The sequence below is a fragment of the Acanthochromis polyacanthus genome, chromosome 12 (assembly GCF_021347895.1).
Source record: "Acanthochromis polyacanthus isolate Apoly-LR-REF ecotype Palm Island chromosome 12, KAUST_Apoly_ChrSc, whole genome shotgun sequence".
Lineage (NCBI taxonomy): Eukaryota > Metazoa > Chordata > Actinopteri > Pomacentridae > Acanthochromis > Acanthochromis polyacanthus.
The window spans coordinates 39,562,950-39,585,370 of NC_067124.1; the positions used below are offsets into that span (position 1 = coordinate 39,562,950).

A 22,421-nucleotide genomic window follows, 5' to 3' on the forward strand; every position below is an offset into this window, starting at 1 on the left:
AGACCCCAGGTTGAAAAAAACTGAAGTTCCCCTTTAAAGTCCAGTGGATTGATTTAAACAACTTTGGATAACCATGACCTGGATGAATGAGAACCTACACAGACACTTTACTGGGTGAAAACATTCTGGGATCGAACTGGTTTTATAGTCTTTGTCCAGTAATGCTGATGACTCTGAGTCATGGCTGATTGTTTCTTTCCTTCCAGTTCTGCTCAGGATTTCATCAACACAGTAAATTAGTCACTGCTCAACACCACGTCTTTAATCCTCCTCCTCCTCGGTTTCCTCTTCTGGTTGCTTCATCTCGGTTGTTAAATCAGAAGCAGTAGTCGTTTAACTTTCTCTGCTGCTGTCTGGGGGAATGTGCTGAAGGTTTCTAGGCCTCCCCTCCCCCTCCAGGTGTTATCTCACCTGAGTGTGTGTTGCTCAGACACACCCAGAGACTCAGCACCAGCCAATCGCTGCTCCGAGAAACGCTCACCAAGGAGCTGCACTTCCTGTGCTGGGTGAAGGAAGAATGGCAGCAGGACAGAGCAGAGGAGAGCCGTGTTGTGTTTTCTAAGCAGGGGAGGGTCCGTCCAGACGACCAGCAGCACCGAGGAGCCCAACAAACCCGGCAGGCTTCAGTCTGGTTTATGAGAGCAGAGCTGAGCAGCAGCAGAGAGCGAGAGGACGAGGCCGAGGGAAGAAGGAGGGCAGAGATAAGTGTCAATCTGTTCAGACTTGTTTGGGAATTTGAGGAAGGAGGCGAGCCAGAGAGGCAGCGAGAGGCAGAGCTCAGCGTAAACATTAACTTCTCTTAGACAGAAAAAGGGGGAAAAAGCAGCTCAGATTTAGTGGAAAAAAACCCTTTCTTCTGTCACTGAGACAATGTGAACCAGAGCAGGGGCTTTTCTCAGTTGTGCAATCTCATGTTTCTGAGCTGATCTGGACCTGGGGAGCCCACAGAGCACAACTCCCCGGGACTCTACGTTCAGGTGAGTCTGCTTTCTTTAGTTTCTCACATTATTGAAGGTGGCCACGCCTGGAGCTGTGCTTTAGCTGTGCTCAGATCAGTTTCAGCTGTGGTTTACATGCTACATGCCATGCCTATGTGTCACAGGCCTCTCTTTTTGACTGAAAGGCTTTTCTTGGCATGCGGCGCTTTGCAGGTTTGTGCTGCATTCTTATGGATCTGTGTGAGGGTGTCACCTTTTCTCAGGCCTGATTCTGCCTCTACTGCCAGAGTCGAGCTGCCATTAGCTCAGAAAAAATGGAAATACGGACGGAAAACTGCTGGACTGTTGCATTAAAATGAAGAAAACTAACATTCCGCCAACAATAATAAGCATAAAGACTGATAAGAGCTGCCTGATTCTGTGTGACTGGACTTTCAGAGCAGTTCAGTTTAATTTATGCAGCATCAATTCACAACACATGTCATCTCTGGACGCCTCACTAGTTTCCTTTGGGTTCCTTTCAAACAGGAGGAAGATAAAACTCATCTTTATCAGAAGGAAACTCCAACAGAACCAGGCTTATATTTAAAAAAACAAAACAACTTCTATCAAATTTATTTCTGTAGCACATTTAAAAACAACCAGAGGTGACCAAAGTCAATGGAAATAAGTGCAAAAATAATAATTTTATGTAGGAAATAGAATCAAATGGAAGATTAAAACCAGGGAAAACAAGCTACAGGATCAAAGTTTAGGATCAAAGTACACGAAATAAGGACATTTCTAAGTGCCTCCAAACTTTTGAACGGTAGTGTACATGAGTTACAGTCACTCTATGTTAGCTAAAGTTGTTCCATTTTAAAGTTGCTCGACATTAGTTAAAGTTGATCTAAATGAGTTAAAGTTGATCTACATTAGTAAAAGTTGTTCTACATTAGCTAAAGTTGCTCTATTGGAGTTAAAGTTGCTCTAAATGAGTTGAAGTTGCTCTACATTAGTTAAAGTTCCCCTAAAGGAGTTAAAGTTGACCTACACTGCTGTTCAAAAGTTTGGGGTCATCCAGACTATTCCATGTTTTCCAGTAAAACTCCCACTTTTATCCATGTGCTAGCATAACTGCTACAAGGGTTTTCTAATCATCAATGAGCCTTTCAACACCATTAGCTAACACAATGTAGCATTAGAACACAGGAGTGATGGTTGCTGGAAATGTTCCTCTGTACCCCTATGGAGATATTCCATTAAAAATCAGCTGTTTACAGCTACAATAGTCATTTACCACATTAACAATGTCTACACTGGATTTATCATTCATTTAATGTGATCTTTATTGAAAGAAACTGCTTTTCTTTCAGCAATAAGGACCTTTCTAAGGACATTTTATGTATTTTCTTGTTTTGTGGTCTTTTTTGTTTGTTTGTTTGTTTGTTTACCTCCCCAGGTAGACTAAGAGATGCAAACTAGTTTCTGTCTAATTCTGGTGTGATTAGCTGTAATTGTGCACTTTAATCGACAAAAATAAACAAAGAAAAAACATCAAAAATCTAATAAAATCACTACTAAATGATTGGTAACATAGCTTTTTGTCCATTACTAACACAGATAAAGCTGTTTCAACTAGTTTTGTTCATGTTATTTAAAAGGAAAGGAACATTTTGTTGCTTTAAGTTGGAAAATTCTAAAAGTTAAGTTGCTCCAATGTCCAATTCCTGACCTCAAGGTGAAGCTCAACATTATTATGTCCACACAACCCGTATAAACACGCTTAAAAAGTTAATCTCTAAGTCAATAAAGCAGAATCTTGATCCTGCATCGATGCAGTTCTGCAGATCTTCCTGCAATAATGTCTTGAATCTTTCTGTTTGGTCTCTTCTAGGTTTCTCCAAGTAGTTTAGTTCATCGTATTTAAAAGGATTTTTTAAGTAGTCTGCTTTAAATTCTATGATTCTGATCTAAAGTCTGTAACTTGCATATATTCTACATTAGTCAGAATTGCTCTATATTAGTTAAAGTTGCTCTATATTACGGTAGTTAAAGTCGCTCTATATTAGTTAAAGTTGTTCGCTATTGGTTAACGGTGCTCTAAAAGTTGTTAAAGTTGCTCTAAAATAGGTTTTAGTTGCTCTATATTAGTTAAAGTTGCTCTAAAATTTGTTAAAGTCGCTCTAAAATAAGTTTTAGTTGCTCTGTATCAGTCAAAGTTGTTCTATATTGGTTGAAGTTGCTCTGTAATAGTTAAAGTTGCTCTGTAATAATTAAAGTTGCTCTATATTAGTTAAAGTTGTTCGCTATTGGTTAATGGTGCTCTAAAATTTGTTAAAGTTGCTCTAAAATAGGTTTTAGTTGCTCTATATCAGTCAAAGTTGTTCTATATCAGCTAAAGTTGTTCTATATTGGTTGAAGTTGCTCTGTAATAGTTAAAGTTGTTCTACATTATTTAAAGTTGACCTATACTACCATCCAAAAGTTTGGGGTCACCCAGACATAAGGGGGGACTTGAGATCGTGACTTTAAGGAGTTGCATCAACTTGACTTTAGTTTTCAATCAACGCAGAAATTTGAGTTAAAATTACACACAAAATTAAGTCGATGCAACATTTACCCATCTGAATAACACTTGTGATTAGAACCTTGAACTCCGAATGTGTCGTTTTTGTAGATCTGACTCGCGATAATGTCTTGAATCTGTCTGTTTGGTATCTTCTCGGTAGGTTTCTCCAAGTAGTTTAGTTCATGGCATTTGAAAGGATTTCTAACTTTTCTGCACTTAAATGCTATAATTCTGAACTAACGTTTGGGACTTGAAATCCTGACCTTAAGGTGAACTTGCATCAACCTGACTTTAGTTTTCAATCAACGCAGATATCTGAGTTTAAATTACACGGATTTTGATCTTTCGACTTTGCATTTTTGTAGATTCGCCTGCAATAACGTCTTGAATCTTTCTGTTTTGTCTCTTCACAGAATTTTTGAATATAACGTACTTAAATGCTACAATTCTGAAAACAATTTAGGCAGATTTTAAAAGTTAGGTTGCTCCAAAATTCAGTAGGCAAGACAGAGGATCCTGCTTGTGCATTTCTAGAGATCTGGCTGTGATAATGTCTTGAATCTTTTGGGTTTGTCTCCTGCAGGTTTCTCCAAATTATGCTCCAATGGAGACCAAAAGGCCGAGCTGCAGCCTTCTCGACTCAAACGTTAACATGTCCGACCACAAGCTCCAGCCGGGCGGAAGAATCTCCAGAGATCCCAGTCCGAGGCCGGCGATGACGGCCCAGTCCGACCGAGAGGAGGTCCGGAGGAGTGAGAGCCAAGCTGTGAAGATGAGAGACAAAGTGAGATACAAAGACGTGGAGACAATGGAGAGACTCTATGAAAGAGAGAGACGAAGGGATGGAGAGAGGAGAGAGAGGAGGCCAGAGGAGGACAGAGGAAGGAATGGAAGACCTCTGTCCAACCAGGAGAAGGAGGCCGAGAGGGACGTCAGGAGAGGCCCGAAGAAAGGCGACACATTTCCCAGAGTCAAGAAAGACAACAGAAGAATGACGCCGAGCGACGAAAGAGGGGAGAGGAGGCCGAGGAGAGGAGATGAGGAGGGCTGGGACAGAACCTGGTACCGAGACGAAGTCCGACCCAGAGACAGAAACCAGGAATCAGACCTCCGAGGTCAGGACTGGAGACGAGATGTGGAGGTCAGAGCGAGGGAGGAAGGTAGAAGAAGAGAGAGAGAGGTCAGGGTGAGTTCTCCTCACAGAAGACGAGACAGAGAGGTTCATTCGGATAGAAGAGAGAAGAGGGAAGGACGGAGGGACACGAGGAGCGAAGGGGACAGCGAGGAGAGAGAGATGAGGAGGGAGACAGCCAAGAGAGAGGAGGTGGTCTACCAGAACAGCAGGAGTGAAGGAGACGACAAGAGAGACAGGGAGAGGGAGGAGGACAGGGCCAGGAGGAGGGCAGACAGGCAGAGGAGGACAGAAAGACAGGAGGACAGGTACGACAGGAAGGAGGACAGGTACGACAGGAAGGAGGACAGGTACGACAGGAAGGAGGACAGGTACGACAGGAAGGAGGACAGGAAGGAGGACAGGAAGGAGGACAGGTACGACAGGAAGGAGGACAGGTACGACAGGAAGGAGGACAGGTACGACAGGAAGGAGGACAGGAAGGAGGACAGGTACGACAGGAAGGAGGACAGAAAGGAGGACAGGTACGACAGGAAGGAGGACAGGTACGACAGGAAGGAGGACAGGTACGACAGGAAGGAGGACAGGAAGGAGGACAGGTACGACAGGAAGGAGGACAGGTACGACAGGAAGGACGACAGGAAGGAGGTCAGGTACGACAGGAAGGAGGTCAGGTACGACAGGAAGGAGGACAGGAAGGAGGACAGGTACGACAGGAATGACAGGAAAGAGGAGAGGTATGACAGGAAGGAGGACAGGTACGACAGGAAAGAGGAGAGGTATGACAGGAAGGAGGAGAGGAAGGAGGACGATGCATTCAGGCGTCAGAGGACAGATCGGGACAGAGTACCTCCCAAACCTCCACCGCGAGCCCAGAGCAGCGGCGAGTGGAGCAGTGACAGCGAGTCCAGATTCAGGAGAGACCAAGACAGACGAGACTTGGAGAGAAGACACGAAGGGAGAAGTGAGGGAGGCAGAGGGGAGGCGACAGGGGGAGCGTCAGAGCAGAGGAGGATGTGGTTAGAACCGCAGAGGAATACCAGAGAACCATCTGTAGACCGAGAGAGGCACGCGAGGCAGAAAGAGAGCAGGATGGAGGCCGAGGAGAAGAAAGCAGAGGAGGGCAGATATAGGGGAGGACAGGGAGAGACAGAGGGGGTGAGTGTGGACGGAGAGGAGGTGCAGGAGAGACATCCGTCCAACAGCGAAGGGGAGGAAAGAGATGGAAGCGACTACTGGGCGCGCTCGGAAGACAGCGAAGGAGGAAGTGATGCGGACTGGAGGCAGGAAAGGGACAGAATGCTGTCGGGAGAGGACGGCTTCGTCACCGTGTCCAGCAGCGGAGACCGAGAAGACGAGGAGGACGAGGAGTTCGTGGACTGCCAGGAGTTCTGGGACGTCAGAGATGACTCACCTGGAGAGGAGGAGGAGACTAAGTATGGCTTCTGTGTGACTGGACAGACTCTGCCCCGGTCACAAGCCGGTCAGACAGGTGTAGACGAGGCAAGTTTAGAAACTCGTCATGATGACCTCAGACGTGGCCAACACCCAAACACCACCCAGGAACCAGAGGAACCCCTCCCCTCTGAGCTTCAGGAGCCCAGAGTCATCCTGAGGAGCAAACCTGAGCATCCGTATGACGAGGTCGGGACGATTAAACGAGACTCTCAGACCGAAAGACTCCTCAAAGAATGGAGGCAGAAGAACAAAGACCCGGCAGCCGGAGACGCCGACCAGACCTCTCCTCTCCCCAGGAACCCCTACGCCGACGTCGGCTCCCAGGTGGACTTTGAGAATATCCAGCCCATCCTGGACCAGATCAAGTCCGGAGCCATGAGTCCGGAGGAGGTGGAGGCTATCCGGATCCGGATGAGCGGAGCTTGGAGCATGTCCGAGGAGCCCAAGAGGCACTCCCAGGCACCTCACCTCAAGTGGGCCAAAAACGTGATCCGAGAGATCCTGGGACGCTCCGAGGAGACGGGGGTGGACGAACCGAACACACCCAAACAACCTGAACCCGAAGAGGAGGAGGAGGAGGAGGAGGAGGAAGAGGCGGCGCCTGATGTTCAGCTAACACCGGAGGAGGATCAGTCGGAGGAGGAGCTGGAGGGGCTGAGAGGTACGAGGTCGAGCAGAGCCGTCATGCATGTTGAACAGCAACCAGACATGCATGTAAAAACTAACACGCCACTAGAGACGGACAGACAGGGAGGACAGGCAGAGAGGAAAGATCTAGAGGGAGGAGGCGAGGAGGTGGCAGGGAGCAAACGAAAGGAGGTGGAGATGTTTCTGAGTGTCAGCGGCACTCTGTACAAACCCAGCAGCTGCCCCATTCTGAACTATGAGGATGAGGAGGAGGTGGAGGAGGCAGGGAAGGCACAGGAAGTGGAGGTGGGAGTCAGACAGGAAGTGGAGGTGGAAGGCAGACAGGAAGTGGAGGTGGAAGGCAGACAGGAAGTGGAAGTGGACAAGGGTAAAGTAGGGACGTTGACGAGCTCCTGCAGCTTTCAGGATCTGGGTCCTGAAGTTCGGATCCGAAGGAGAGGAATCCGTAAGACGACAGAGAGAAGAAATGGAGAGCTGGTAGAGGTGGAGGAAGAAGAGGATGAAGGTGTTGGAAGAGACCGCAGAACCAGAATATTCTCTGCAACAGGTAAACAGAGAAGCGAGAGGATGCAGAACAGATTTTGTCACCCGAGAACGTCAAAATATCTGAAGTTCTAATAAGAAAACAAAAGAGAAATGAAAGTTTGTTTACATAACTATAAAAAAAATTAGATTTTCACACAATATTTCTTTTTTAATGTGTTAAATTAACAATACCCACTTATAAGGCTATTGTAATCATTTTGACACAAAGTACTTTGTACAGAACAGAAGCAATAAAAAACTGATAAACATAAAATTTAACTCCACCCAGTAAAACGACATGTCATTCAACCTGAGTGACTCAGACAGGAAGTGAGGGAAAGTTTATCAGAAATTTTAATGTTTGAAATAATTGTGATGGGATCAGCACAAATTCAACACAAACTGTAAAAAAATACATAAAAAATAGATAAAAATGTACAAATTACTAGAAGAAAAAACAAATAAAATCAGTTTTAAAAATAGTAATGTGCAATATGTCATTATCATGTGTAATATTGACATTTATTTTGAAATATTTCAACCAAAGTTCAACACAAACAGCAGAGAAATATAGAAAAAAGACAAAAATGTACAAATTAATGGAGGAAAAAAAATCAAAAATTAGCCTTATAAAAAGTAACATGCAATATTTGATTTTCACGTGTAACATTTAAGTCTAATTTGAAATATTTTACTTTATTTGTGCTTTTTCTGCTCCTGAATTAAAACTTAAAGTATTTTTGTGGAACAGAAGCTAAAATTCGGCACAAACAGTAAAAAATTAATTAGATTTTTTTTACAGTTAACATTGTTGATTGAATTTTATCACAATATTCTATTTTTAATCTATTAAAATAACAATATAGATTTATATTACCAGCCTTACAACAGAATTAAACTGTTTTTAGTTGTAAATATGTTTTGATGACTTAATAAATAATGAAAAATAATGGTTAAAAATGGTTAAAATGATTAAAAATGTGCAAATCCTTAATATAAACGCATTTTATTTTAAATAGTGACAAATATCTGTAAAATATTGACACATTTGACTGAGTTAAATACAATAAAATAGAAAAGTAATGGGTTTTTATTATATTATATTTACAATAACCATGTAAAATAATACAATTTCCTGTCATTTCACTCATTATTTGTAGAATTTTAACACAATATTATGTTTTTAGTCTGATAAATTAAAATTCTTGCTTATATTTTTAATTTTACAATATAATTAAACAATCTTTAAGTGTGAAAATGTTGTTGGTACCCTTAAAAAAATAGTTAAAATTTATTTATCAACCCTTGATTTAAATAATTACCTTTTTAAATAATGATAAATATCTGTAAAATGCAGTAGAATATTAAAACTATGTCTTCTTTTCCATAAAAATGCAGATTTTCTTTACAGTAAACATAAAATAATTGATTTTTCTGTGATTTTCTGGTTTATTTTTTGTAGTTTGACAAACAAACAGTAAACTACCAATAAATCCATTATTTTAGTTTGCACTTTTAATTACATTTTTACCCAATATTGTGTTTTTAATCTGATAAATTAGCATTCTCACTTATATTTTTAACTTTACAATATAATTAAACAATCTTTAGCTGTGAAAATGTTGACATTACCCTTAAAAACATGTGAAATAATAGATTTTTCTGAGACTTTACAGTTTATTATTTGTAATTTGACATTAGTTTGCACATTTAACTGAATTTTCACACAACAGTCTGTTACTTTAACACCTACACCCTCTGTCAAAAGTTTTTGGACACTTTCTCATTCAAATAAATGAGCACCTGTCCTAAAACCTTTGACAGGGGGTGTATATTTTCAACTTTACAGTAAAATTAAGCAATCTTTAGCTGTGAAAATGTTGACGTTACCCTTCAAAAACGTGGAATAAAAGATTTTTCTGCGACTTTACAGTTTATTAAACAGTAAACAAACGGTAAATCCTTTTTATTTCAATTTAATTACAGTTAAAATCATGAAAAAAAACCTTCAGCGTGACTTTTCTTTCATCACTTATCTGCTCTGACCCTCCTTTAATCCCTGAACTCCTGTTTTTATGACTTCGGTAAACACTGAACTTTGTCTTCTTTCATCATCGTCTTCCCGTCATCTCCTCGGTTCCGTTTACGGTTTAGTTTTCTGAGAATTTTCTGAGAATCTGTGGCAGACATCAGCTGTTTATCAGATCTAAAAAAAGTCCTTCTGAGGTGGAAAGTGCGTCACGCTGTCGAGGTCTGAGGAGGTTTCAGGTGGTGGGAGGAGATGTGGAGGTCTGGAGGAGGAGACCAGGAGGAGAAAAAAGGCTGGAGCTCATCCTCCTTCAGACACAACATGAGCAGCTTCTGAGACTCACTAACCTCCACTAACTATTTATTTATTTAACTTATTTATTTCTTTTTCACTAGTCGGACCGTAGATCTACCTCAGCAGGTGATATGTTGCTTTATAATGTTTCCAAGAACGAATATTTTCTGATTCCAGATGACGAAGACGACCGCAGTAAAAGCTGGGGGGAAGTGGAGCTCAAGTGAGTCACATTCAGTGTTATTATTATTTATTATTATTGAGCATAATCTTACTGATTTTAATGATTTAATGTGTTAAATTATTGTGTTTTTGATCTAAGGGACAGTTTTAATGTTATTTAATTCATCATAAATAAGAAATCTGACTGAATTTAAGAGTTTAATGTGTTCAATTAAAGCTATGACTTTTAGTTTTGATTTAAGGGACAGTTTTAATGTTATTTAATTCATCATAACGGCATTAATCTGGCCTTAAATTAAAGATTTATAGTGTTAAATTAAAGCTGTGACTTTTAGTTTTGATTTAAGGGACAGTTTTAATGTTATTTAATGTATTTTTAATATTAATAATTTATCATAACTGGATTAATCCGACTGTAATTTAATGATTTAATGCATTAAATTAATTATGTGACTTATTTCACACCTTTTATTTATGATTTAAGGGACAGTTTTAGTAGTGTTTAATTTATCATAACTTATTTTTTTGACTTAAGGGACAGTTTTAATGTTCTATAATTTATCATAACTGGATTAATCTGACTCTAATTTAATGATTTAAAGCATTAAATTAATCAGGTGTGTTTAATTTACTTTTAATTGAAGTATTTGTTGTCAAAATCAATCAAACTGTTTTTGCACGTTAATGCAAAAAAAGGAGGTAATTTCTGATACTTTTTTATGCACTTCACACTTATTTCTGTTTTCTTTCTTGCAGTGCAACGTTACTTTCATTTATTTTTACCTTTTATTGCGGCTTTTTTGGCTGTTTCACGATGACGCTGAAGATCTTTTCTGTTCTCTTCTGCAGGAATGTTTTGGACACGATCGACAAGCGAAGAAGGAACTCAAAGTTTTTCAGTGAGTATCCTTATTCCTGCCAGTTTGTTATCTGGTTTTGATCAGTGACGGTTTGAGAATTAACCCTTTTAGACGATTTTAAAAACCCCCTGACGTGACGGAAACGCGGTGACGCTGCTCCACCAACCGTCGGCCTCTTACTCAGAGTTTTACTGACACACAGCTGGAAGGAAGTGGCTTTTAGAGCGGCGTTATCTGGACGGGAGACGCTCCTCCTGCTCATTAATCATTCAGAGGATTACTGCAGACGTGGGCCGGGAGAGCGACAAGTACGAACGTGGGAGGCGAGAGGCAGAGACGGGTTCCTGCAAGCGTTCGTAAATCCTGACCGGAGGCCAGAACAGCTGCAGAGACGAGGAATTCCAACGAGTTCCCGTGAAGGAATGTCGAAGGAAAACGAGAGCTGCTGACGAAACGCCGCTCGTCTGCCTTTTCCTCGGCTTTCCTCGGATTCCTGACAGCTTCACACATTCCCTGCTCCGGAATTGCAACACAACGTACTTTTTACACAACAGGAGCAACAAATATCTGATAAACACAGAACCTGAACAACATGTTATCAGACCTGAATGAGTCAGGAAGTGAGGAAACGTTTCCCAGAAAAGTTCCACATCAACAGTAATTAATTATATTTTTAAAAAGGACTTTGTGTTTTAATTTCAGGAGCAGGAAAGGTGACTAAAATATTCCAAAACAAATTTAAATTTTACACAAGATAATGAAATATTATTTTGAAGCTGATTTTATTTGTTTTAAAATAAATTTTTCAATAATTTAAAGAAATATAAATGTACATAATGGATGAAAATGCACAAATTAATGGCAGAAAAACAAGTAAAATCAGTTTCAGAATTGGTTTTGAAAACAGTAATGTGTGATATTACTTTGTCATGTGTGATATTTACATTTAAAGTGAAATATTTCCCCGTATTTGTATTTTTCCAGCTCCTGAATTGCGACACAAAGTACTTTTTGGAGAACACAAGCAATAAAAAAACAGATAAACACATAATTTATCTCCACCCAGTCAACAACATGTTATTAGAGCTGAGTGACTCAAACAGAAAGTGAGGAAAGGTTTCCCAGAAATAATAATGTTTGGAATAAATGTGATGAAGAAGCAGCAGAGACGAGACCACACAAAGTTTAAAAGATAGATAAAAATGTACAAATTAATGGAGGAAAAACAGCAAAAAATTGCTTTAGAAATATTAACGTGCAATATTTAATTGTCACGTGTAATATTTCCATTTAATTTAAAATATTTCAGTCGTTTTATTTGTACTTTTCCTGCTGCTGAATCACAGCACAAGTACTTTTCCAGAACAGATGCACAAATTCAGCATAAACAGTAGAAAAAGACTGAAAAAATAGATAAAAATGTACAAAATAATGGAGAAAAAAAGCAAAAATTTGTTTTAAAAAATAATAATAATTAAAATAAGTTTCAGTTTAATTTAAAATATTTATATTCCTCATGCACAATATTTAATTTTCATACGCTGCATTGTTAGCAGTTTTATTTCTATTCTAGTCTGAATTAGCTATTTCCGTTACGTTATATATTTTTATTTATTAATTAATTGATTTTATTTACTCTTCTACTCGACACTGCATTTAATTTTTAGTTGCTTAATTTTACTTTGCTGAGCAACATCTGGCTCAAGAATTTAATTTGGGATTTTAAAAAAATTAAATTAAATCACAGTACAGATAGGATATAATCAAAAATAAGTCAAATTAAAATAAAATACAAATAATTAAAATCCCAATAAAACAAAAGCTAAATAAATATAAACACATAATAAAATGGAATATTTATTTAATTAATAATTAAATTAATTTATTAATAAAATTATTTTTAATTAAATGTCAAATTAAAATCAAACTAAAGAGAAAGTCTTTAGTTTGATTTTAAACTTCAGTTTTCTCTGCTGCCCTCAGACCTTCAGACCAGAACTCCTTATGGTCCACCAGAGGTTCTCCTCTCTGGTTTTAGACCTTCAGCAGGTTCTCCCACAGACCATAACTCCAGGGTTCTCCTCTGGTTTTAGACCTTCAGCAGGTTCTCCTACAGACCATAACTCCAGGGTTCTCTCTGGTTTTAGACCTTCAGCAGGTTCTCCTACAGACCATAACTCCAGGGTTCTCGTCTCTGGTTTTAGACCTTCAGCAGGTTCTCCTACAGACCATAACTCCAGGGTTCTCGTCTCTGGTTTTAGACCTTCAGCAGGTTCTCCTACAGACCATAACTCCAGGGTTCTCGTCTGGTTTTAGACCTTCAGCAGGTTCTCCTACAGACCATAACTCCAGGGTTCTCTCTGGTTTTAGACCTTCAGCAGGTTCTCCTACAGACCATAACTCCAGGGTTCTCCTCTGTTCTCCGTCCTCCAGATGCTGCCCAGCTCTACCAGCAGTACAGTGAAGCAGCTCAGAACTTTGAGATCCTCCGTCAGGCCCGTTCAGACATCCTCTCGCTGTGTGAGGAGAACTCTCCGGCTCCTTCTCCTCCTCCGGCCCGCCGCCCCCTGCCTCCCCTGCCTCCCGTCCCTCACCCCCACTCCCTCAGCCACAGCCCCTCCATCAGCAGCACCCAGAGCCTGACGCTGCCAGAACCCCCCAGAACCGAGCGCCGGTCCTCCTCCCCCAGACTCTCCATCTCCCTCAGCGGCCAGTCGGCCTCCCTGTGGAGGGAGCTGCCCGGAGTCAGGAACAGCGTGGAGCTGGAGGAGCTGAGCGAGGACCAGAGGAGGCTGCAGGAGGTAGGACTCGTCTTATAGACACAAATAAATAAATAGGTGGAGACAGGAGGTCAGAACGACTGATGGAACCATGTTCATGCAGTTAGGCTGATTTTGGAGCATTTTAGAGGATTTTTAGTAACTTTGGACAAATTCTAGTCATTTTTAGTTCCTTCTGACATATTTTGGGCTGTTTTGAGTAAATTCTGAGTCATTTTTTATATTTTTTAACTTGTGTTGGACAAGTTTTGAATTGTTTTTTTTATTAAGTTTAAGTTCTTATTGATGAATTTCTCAATATGTTAGCTAGTTTTGGACACAGTTTGAGTCCCATTGAACATTATGGTGTTCACTTATTTATTTGAATAAACTTTTTTCACTTCTTTTCTGTGTCTTTGTGGGTGTTTTGCATGTTTCTGTGGTCATTTTGTGTCTGAATGCAGTTGTTTTGTGTCTCTTTGAGGTGTTCTTTGTCTCTTTGTGGTCACTGTTTGTCATTTTATGGTTGATTTGTGTTTTTTCACTGTTTTGTGTCTCTTTGTGGTCGTTTGTCGTCCCAATGTGGTTGTTTCGCATCTATTTTTCACCATTTTGTGTCTGGTTGTAGTTGTTTTATCTCTCTTTGTGGGAGTTTAGCATCTTTTTGTGGTCATTTTGTGCCTCTTTTTGGTTGTTTTGTGTCTTTTTTGTGATTTTTTTTTGTTTCTTTTGACTGTTTTGTGTATCTTTGTGTGTGTTTTGCATCTTTTTGTACTCGTGTTCTGTCTGAATGCAGTTGTTTTGTCTCTCTTTGAGATGTTTTTTTTTAGTCTCTATGGCCATTTTCTGTCCTTTTGTGGTTGATTTGCGTCTTTTGAATGTTTTGTGTCATCCCAGTGTGGTCATTTTGCATCCCTTTCTCACTATTGTGAAAAAGGGATGTTGTTTTGCATCGTATTGTGGTCATTTGTGTCTGAATGCAGTTGTTTTGTGTCTCTTTGATGTGTTTTTTGTCTCTTTATGGTCATTTTGTGATTGTTTTGTGTCTCTTTGTGATTATTTGTGTCCCTTTTGTTTGTTTTGTGTGACTCTGTGGGTTTTTTGCATCTTTTTGTGGTCATTTTGTGTCTGATTGCAGTTGTTTTGTGTCTCTTTGGGGTGTTTTTTGTCTCTTTATGGTCATTTTCTGATTATTTTGTGTCTCTTTGATAATTTTGTGTGTTTTTCTGATTATGTTGTGTCTCTTTTGGTTGTTTTGTGTGTCTTTGTCATCATTTTATGCCTTTTTATGGTCATTTTCTGTCATTTTGTGGTTGTTGTTGTTGTGTGTCTTTGTAGGCATTTTGTGTCTCTGTAGTGTTTTTTTTGTCTCTTTATGGTCATTTTGTGATTATTTTGTGTCTCTTTGTGATTATTTGTGTCCCTTTTGTTTGTTTAGTGTGACTCTGTGGGTTTTTTGCATCATTGTGTGTCTGGTTACAGCTCAGTAAAAGTTCAGTTTGACTGATCACAGCTGGACTCAGTCTGGTTCCATCTCTGGAAAGTTACTGGTTCCAGTGACCTCCTTGTGTGAAACTGATTTATTCTGCTTTTCCTGCTGCTGCTGTGCTTACTTGATCGTTTTTAACTGCAGCTGTTTGCATGTAGAAATCACAGCCTCCGTTCTGACCTAAATGATGAACTTCTGGTTCTGGGTGTAATTCCACATCAGCATCTTTTCAGCTGCTCCGTCTGATTTGTGGGAAACGGCGTGACGCACATGAATCAGCTTTCCGCTCTGATTTCTTCACACTTCAAGCTTCTAGAATCGGACCAAACGTTCAGGCTTGCCACATCGTAGAAGATCCCTCCGGTTCGTTTTACAGCGGAGGATGTGATTGCATCAGAGCGTTTCTCTGGTAGAGCGGGAGCTGGTTGTGAAATCCTGCTGTGTGGAAACAAGCCCAGCTCACTGCTTTGTTTCTCATGTTCTTGTTGTTTTGTGCTCCTCAGGTGAGGTTTGAGGTGGTGACCTCAGAGGCTTCGTACTGCAGGAGTCTGGACATCGTGGTGGACCACTTTGTGAAGTCCAAGCAGCTCGGAGCGAAGCTGACCAACCAGGACAGGAACTGGCTCTTCTCCAGACTGGCCGATGTCCGAGCCATCAGCCACAGGTTGGAGAGCTTCAGCTTTATCTGGAGGAACTTCTCCTTCTGTCAGATACAGATACAGTCACTGCAGCAGGAGTCGGTGTGCAAAAACACTCAGTGCAACCAAAATCCTTCGATTCCTGAATCTTTACATCTTTAATTAGTCATTTGTGTTATTTTGGATGTATTTTGAGTAATTTTCAACAAAATGAGTTAATTTGAAAAAGTTGAGTCATTTTCCAAAAGAATTGGAGACTTTCGGACATACTTTAACTCATTTTGGAACAAATTTTGAATCCTTTTGGACATATTTTATCAAGTCTTTGACCTATTTTAAGTCATTGTAGACAAAGTTCAAGTAATTTTGAATAGATTTTAGTTCCATTTGGTCAAATCGTTCTATAACTTGAACTCTGATTAGTGGAACTATGACTCCTCCTAGACCTCCTGATTAGTGGAACTATGACTCCTCCTAGACCTCCTGATTAGTGGAACTATGACTCCTCCTAGACCTCCTGATTAGTGGAACTATGACTCCTCCTAGACCTCCTGATTAGTGGTACTATGACTCCTTCTAGACCTCCTGATTAGCGGTACTATGACTCCTTCTAGACCTCCTGATTAGCGGTACTATGACTCCTCCTAGACCTCCTGATTAGCGGTACAATGACTCCTTCTAGACCTCCTGATTAGCGGTACAATGACTCCTTCTAGACCTCCTGATTAGTGGTACTATGACTCCTACACCTCCTGATCAGTGGTACTATGACTCCTACGCCTCCTGATTAGTGCTACTATGACTCCTTCTAGAACCATGTTCATCAGTTAGGCTGAATGGAAATCACAGCTGGTTTCAGTTTTGGTTCTTTGACATCTTCAATATCGTCATTCTGAGGTATTAATGTTTGATTATTCATCAGTGGAAATATTCTGCTGTTAGAAATAACGCGACTATTCAGAGGAGTTTCTCTTTCATTTGATATTTCAGAAGACTTTCTATCGGACTAGTGCTTCTTTTCAAACTGAGCATTTAGTTTTTTTAGTTATTAAACCAGTTCAAATTGTTTCCAGGTGAAACTTTACAAATCCGTCGGATCAGTGAGTTTAAAATTCTGATTCTCTCTTGTAGTTTCCTGTCAAAGCTGGAGGAGCGGGTCGAGTCGGACATCATGCACTTCACGGTTTGTGACATCATCGCTCGCCACTGCCAGCGCTTCAGGATGGTTTATGTTCCCTACCTCACCAACCAGTCGTACCAGGACGCCACCTACCAGAGGCTCATGTAAGAACCAGAAGCATCCATCCATCATCCATCCATCCATCCATTTTCTATCTATCTATCCATCCATCCATCCATCCATTTTCTATCATCCATCTATCCATCATCCATCCATCCATCCATCCATCCATCCTCCATCCATTTTCTATCCATCCATCCATCCATTATCCATCCATCCATCATCAATTTTCCATCCATCCATCCATCCATCCATCCATCCATCCATCCATCCATCCATCCATCCATCCATCCATCCATCCATCCATCCATCCATCCATCCATCGAGAATTAATTAACTGCAGATTGTAAATGAGTAAAACTGTAAATTTAAAATCATTTCTAGACCATGACAAGTTGTTTTGATCATAAAGTAAAATAATAGATTGTTCTTTGTTCTGTTGTCATTTTGCGTCTTGTTTTTGCAATATTTTGTCTTGTTTTTGTCGTTTTGTGTTTCCTTTATACCTCGCTTGTGTTTTTGTCTCACTTTCATCATTTTGTGTTTTGCTTTATTCGTTGTTTTGAGCATCTTTTTTGTCATTTTGTGGGGTTTTCTTGTCTCGCTTGTCTCATTTGTCCACTTTTTTGTTGCATTGTAATATTTTTGTAAAATTCTTTGTGTCGTTTGTCTCATCTTTTGTCTTTTGTGTCTCTGTTTTTTTTTTTTTTTCTTACCGAGCGTCTTGGAGCTGTGAGGCGACGGTGCTAACCACTGAACAACTGTGTAGCCTCAGAAACACTTTTTCAAAAACCCTCTCTGGTCTGTTTCCTCCTCTGAGCATCGGTTTCTGTTTCCTCTCCAGGAACGAGAATCAGGAGTTCAAGCAGCTGGTGGCCAAACTAGAGAGGAGTCCGGTCTGCCAGAGGCTTCCTCTGCGCTCCTTCCTGGTTCTTCCCTTCCAGAGAATCACCAGAATCAAGCTGCTGGTCCAGGTGAGCGTCTGACAGTTTAACGTGTTCAAACCTGCAGCTTCCATCTGAATCATCGCTAAACTATTCCTGTTTGTGAGCAGAACATCGTGAAGAGGACGACTCCAGGAACAGCAGAAGCCCTGCAGGCCATCAAAGCCATGAAGCTCCTGGAGAAGGTAGAACAAAAACAGCTTCTCACTTTGAGGGTTTTTTTAAGAACTGGAGGACATTAGACCCATCAAACTTCAAGTAATTCGTGTAGAAAATCCTAAAACATGCAGTTTTGTGTAAGTGTTCTTGTCCTGAGACCAAATCTAAAAAAAAAACTAAAAGAAAAGAATGTTTAAAATATCTTAAACTACCAAATAAGTCTGGAGTTTCCTCTAAAATGACATTTCTCTCTTGTCCCACCCCCCTGATGACCAAACTGAATCTCTAATAAAACAGTTAAAATGAAATTTAAAATCTTCTTTTTTTGGTTTTATTTTATTCATTGATGTCTCTTGTAATTGTGGGAACATTTTTTTTTTCACCTTAATATTTAAAAAAATAAGTTTTATGCTTGGAACGTGTCCCACAACAACCCAGTTGATGATGTTTTTGCCATTTTGTGTCTGGTTTTTGTCATTTCATGACATTTTGTGTCTGGTTTTTGTTGTTTTGTGTCTTGTTTTTGTCGTTTTATAACATGTTGTGTCTAGTTTTTGTCATTTTGTGTCTGGTTTTTGTTGTTTTGTGTCTTGTTTTTGTCATTTTATAACATTTTGTCTAGTTTTTGTCATTCTGTGTCTTATTTTTGTCATTTTGTGTCTTGTTTTTGTCATTTCATGACATTTTGTGTCTAGTTTTTGTTGTTTTGTGTCTAGTATATGTCATTTTGTGTCATGCTTTTGTCATTTTCACAGTTTTCCAAAAGCGTTACTGATCATAAATCTGTTTTTTTTCTCCTTCAGCTGATCCAGGAGAGCAACGACAGCATCTCTCAGATGAAGAGCATCGAGTCTCTGGTTTCTCTCAGCGCTAAAGTCGACTTCGAGTGCAGAGTACGTTTTCCTGCAGTTCAGCAGAAAACAGTTTTACAGCCTCTACAAACTCACTAAGATGGTTTTATCTCCTTTCTGTCATTTTGAGTGTCATTTTTCATTTTTTTTCCCCATTTTATGTCTCATTTTGGTGGTTTTATGTTACTCTACAACATTTTTACAAGCTCAGTAAGACAGTTTTGTCTCCTTTCTGTCATTTTGAGTCTCTTTTTTCTCATTTTTTCTCTTGTTTTGTGTTGTTTTGGGGCTTCTTATTGCAGATTGTGTCTCTTTTTGGTCATTTTAAGTCCTGTTTTTCTTGCTTTTTGTGTCTGTCATTGTGAATCTTGTTTTTATTGTCTTGTGGTGCTTTATGTCTTGTCTTAGCCACTTTCTTGTCTTTTTACAGTCATTTTGTGTCTCATTTTTGTTCTTTGTCTCAGTTTAAATTGTGTGTTTGTGGTTTTATAAATTACTGTGTTAGTATTCTATCATGTTTTATTACACAGTGAATCCTTACATTGAATCCCAGTATCCTCCATAAAGATGCAGTTACAGAGTAATAAGTGGACCTTAAATGGACTTTCATTCATAGTTGTGTTGTTTTTCTGTGTTCTTGCTGCAGACTCTTCCTCTGGTCAGTCAGTCCCGTCGGCTGGTGAGAGAAGGTCCGGTTACCGAGCTGATAGATTTCTCTCTGAAGGACACGGAGCGAGGCGTTTACCTTCATCTGTTCAACGACTACCTGCTGCTGTCGCTGCAGAAAGAGTGAGTCCATCATCCACCCATCCTCTGCTTCATCACCTCACACCTGCAGCAACCTCTGTATCCATCCGCTGTCCTCCACCATCTCATCCTCTCTGGTTTCACTGTTTCAGAGGAGGAAGGTTCACCGTCATCGATCACTCTCCCGTCTCAGACCTGCGAGCAGAAAACTGCCGAGTCAAGCTTCACTCGCTGCAGAAGAACCTGTTCCGGCTGCACATGTCGCACAAAGCCCTGCTGCTCCGGACCGACACACAGTAAGAGACGCCGCATGGATCTTTATGTTGGCTTTTGTGTCCTGAAGCTGCAGAGGAAGCTTCATTCTGACGTCTTATTTCCTGCAGGAGCGATAAGCTACGCTGGATATCGGCGCTCTCCAGGCCTCATCAGGAAATAGACTTTTCTGCTGCACAAGGTAAACTTTCAATCCTGTTGTTGTGCCGCGGGTTGAAATATCCACTTATGGATGCTTTATTCATCCGTCTGGAGAAGTTCAACTCATCCAGCAGCTCACACGTTACATTTAAGAACTAGAAAGGCACTCAGAGAGCAGTCCTCCTGCAAAGCTGCTCATTCCCCCATTTGTCAGAAATGCAGCTTTTATTTATTAGTTACTGATGATCAGAAATCACAGCAACATTTAATATAGATGTACCCACAAACAAAATGGCGTTGTGCTGAGCACAGGCGTGTGTTCTGCATGTGTACGGTATGTACGGATACCGAATCACGTGACCTAAATATGTAAGACTCAGAAACACCCCCACAGTTCAATCAGTTGTTCCTTGGATCATTTCTGGTGGATAAGTCCTGATAAGTCCTCAGAGGTGGATTTGTAGTAGGATCACAATCATGTGATCGTCAGTAAGCAGCTTCCTGCCGTCTGTTACAAAAACAAGACACAAAATGACAAAACTGAGACACAAAACGACAAAAACAAGACACAAAACGACCTTGTAATATGACCTGACATACACCACCGTTGGGGTCATCCAGACAATTCCATGTACTCCATGTAAACTCCCACTTTTATCCATGTGCTAACATAACTGTACAAGGGTTTTCTAACCATCGATGATCCTTTCAGCACCATTAGCTAACACAATGTAGCATTAGAACACAGGAGTGATGGTTGCTGGAAATGTTCCTCTGTACCTCTATGGAGATATTCCATTAAAATCAGATGTTTCCAGATAGAACAGTCATTTACCACATTAACTATGTCTACACTGGATTTATCATTCATTTGGTGTTATCTTCATTGAAAAAAAATGCTTTTCTTTCAAAAATAAGGGCATTTCTAAGTAACCCCAAACACCATTGTACCTACATGGAACTACTGCACTCTAGTGACTAACATGTAAAGATGAAGCTCTCGTCTGAAAACATCCGTTATTATTATTATTGATTAGGAGCGTTGGCATAAACACCTGCTGTTTCTGTGTTTGAAGCAGGAATTTCTCACCTTTTTTTCTTTTCTCTTCGGTGCAGATTTCGAACAGATGCAGTGTATCCGAGCCTTCGTTGCCCAGCAACCGGACGAGCTGTCCTTAGAAAAAGCCGACGTTATTCTGGTGCACCAGCAGAGCAGCGACAGTAAGAACATCACGTTCACTCTATCACCGGTTCATCTGTGCAGTGTTTGTATCAGAACCGCTTTTAAACTTCCTTCTCCTCCTCAGACTGGGTCGAGGGAACCCGGCTGTCGGACCGACACCGTGGGTGGATGCCCAAGTCCCACCTGGAGACCATCAGCAACTCCAGAGTCCGACAACGAAACCTGTCGGACGCCCTCAAACTCACCACGGCCACAGCTGCTGTCTAGGACCCTGAACGCACCACAAAGGAAACTGTTTTAAACTGCTGGGACCGAGCTTCAGAGACGTTTCTGCTCCCAGTTTGGATGCTTCTCAGCAGAACTTTGGTTGATTCACTCGGTGGAACGTCTGCAGAGACACGTGAAAGACTTTAACCCGTCTGCTACCCGCCACAGACAGCGAGGGTCTGTGTTTTAAGAACAATATCTTCTAAAGGAAATTACCTTTTTCCAAGAAATGCTGTTGTTGGAAAAAGTATTATTGTTTGTGTATATTGAACAGAATCCAATGATTTTTGAATCGGAGCCGATAGTACTTAAAGATTCAAAGGTTTTACAGAATACATTTCAATAAACTGATTGATGGAATAAAAACACGTGAGCCTTATTCATAAATGAACTATAGCTGGTTTCTTTCATAATAAATTCATTTTTTGGTTGTTGACAAACTAACATCAGCATCAACATTTGCTTTTCTGTTAAGCCCAAATTTATTTAGTGTCAACTTTTGATAAACTAAGTGAAAACTCAGTAAAATATTGTGATGGTAAAAGATTTTACCTCAAAATGGGTCGTTCAAAATGTTTTATGCTCCTTTAAATGGTCACAAATGTTAAAAAAAAATGCACCTTCTATTATATCCCAGATGTTCCTGTTGGTTCCCTCCATGTTCTATCAGGTTCTTGTCCACTATAAAGGTAGAACAGCTGATGTACTAGTTCTGTAGTCAGTTACAGTCCCAAAAAAGACCCAAAATTATTCCTCTCAATGCCGAATTTTGATTTTTGGTACATTTTTGTTACACCAACAAGTTTCATCTGGCTGGAAATGACATAAACAACAGAAAAAAATCAGTAGAAATAGATGCTAAAGATGAATTTGGACTATTTCTATGTTGTTTTTTCACATTTTACTGTCCAAAAATTATTCAAATTCTCTTTATTTAAAAAGAAAATGCAGCTTCTGTCTCATTCCAGATGTTCCTGTTAAATGAACTCCATGTTCTATCAGGTTCTAGTCCACTATGAAAGTAGAACAACTGATGCAGTAGTTCTCTAGTCAGTTATAACCCCCAAAAAGCCACAAAATTAGTGTGCTTGCATGTTTTTATAGCAGAAAAA

General features: G+C 40.3%; 1 protein-coding gene across 34 annotated transcripts; it reads left to right on the plus strand.

The window, feature by feature from the left end:
• The first annotated feature begins 324 nt into the window (after positions 1 to 324).
• arhgef5 (Rho guanine nucleotide exchange factor (GEF) 5) lies at positions 325 to 21,688 on the plus strand. 34 transcript variants are annotated; one of them, XM_051956680.1, is made up of 17 exons: positions 325 to 977; positions 4,073 to 5,112; positions 5,146 to 5,187; positions 5,221 to 7,274; positions 9,753 to 9,798; positions 10,608 to 10,657; positions 13,052 to 13,419; positions 15,370 to 15,530; positions 16,636 to 16,788; positions 17,589 to 17,718; positions 17,799 to 17,873; positions 18,651 to 18,740; positions 19,345 to 19,487; positions 19,598 to 19,741; positions 19,829 to 19,899; positions 20,976 to 21,080; positions 21,167 to 21,688. In XM_051956680.1, the coding sequence occupies exons 2-17, from the start codon at positions 4,094 to 4,096 to the stop codon at positions 21,307 to 21,309; spliced, it is 4,794 nt and encodes a 1,597-aa protein (XP_051812640.1). In that variant the 5' UTR covers positions 325 to 977; positions 4,073 to 4,093; the 3' UTR covers positions 21,310 to 21,688. The 34 variants fall into 34 exon arrangements, with proteins under 34 accessions (XP_051812640.1, XP_051812647.1, XP_051812648.1 ...); XM_051956687.1 differs by having other exon boundaries at positions 4,073 to 4,992; positions 5,026 to 5,079; positions 5,146 to 7,274; XM_051956688.1 differs by having other exon boundaries at positions 4,073 to 4,992; positions 5,026 to 5,079; positions 5,155 to 7,274.
• The last annotated feature ends 733 nt before the right edge of the window (positions 21,689 to 22,421 follow it).

Bases quoted from the DNA above. Each gene is read 5' to 3' on its own strand.
- arhgef5 (XM_022201153.2), top strand. From the start codon at position 4,094: ATGGAGACCAAAAGGCCGAGCTGCAGCCTTCTCGACTCAAACGTTAAC. The intron at 18,741-19,344 runs GTACGTTTTCCT...TTCTTGCTGCAG, and splicing joins AAGTCGACTTCGAGTGCAGA to ACTCTTCCTCTGGTCAGTCA. The intron at 19,900-20,975 runs GTAAACTTTCAA...TCTTCGGTGCAG, and splicing joins AGACTTTTCTGCTGCACAAG to ATTTCGAACAGATGCAGTGT.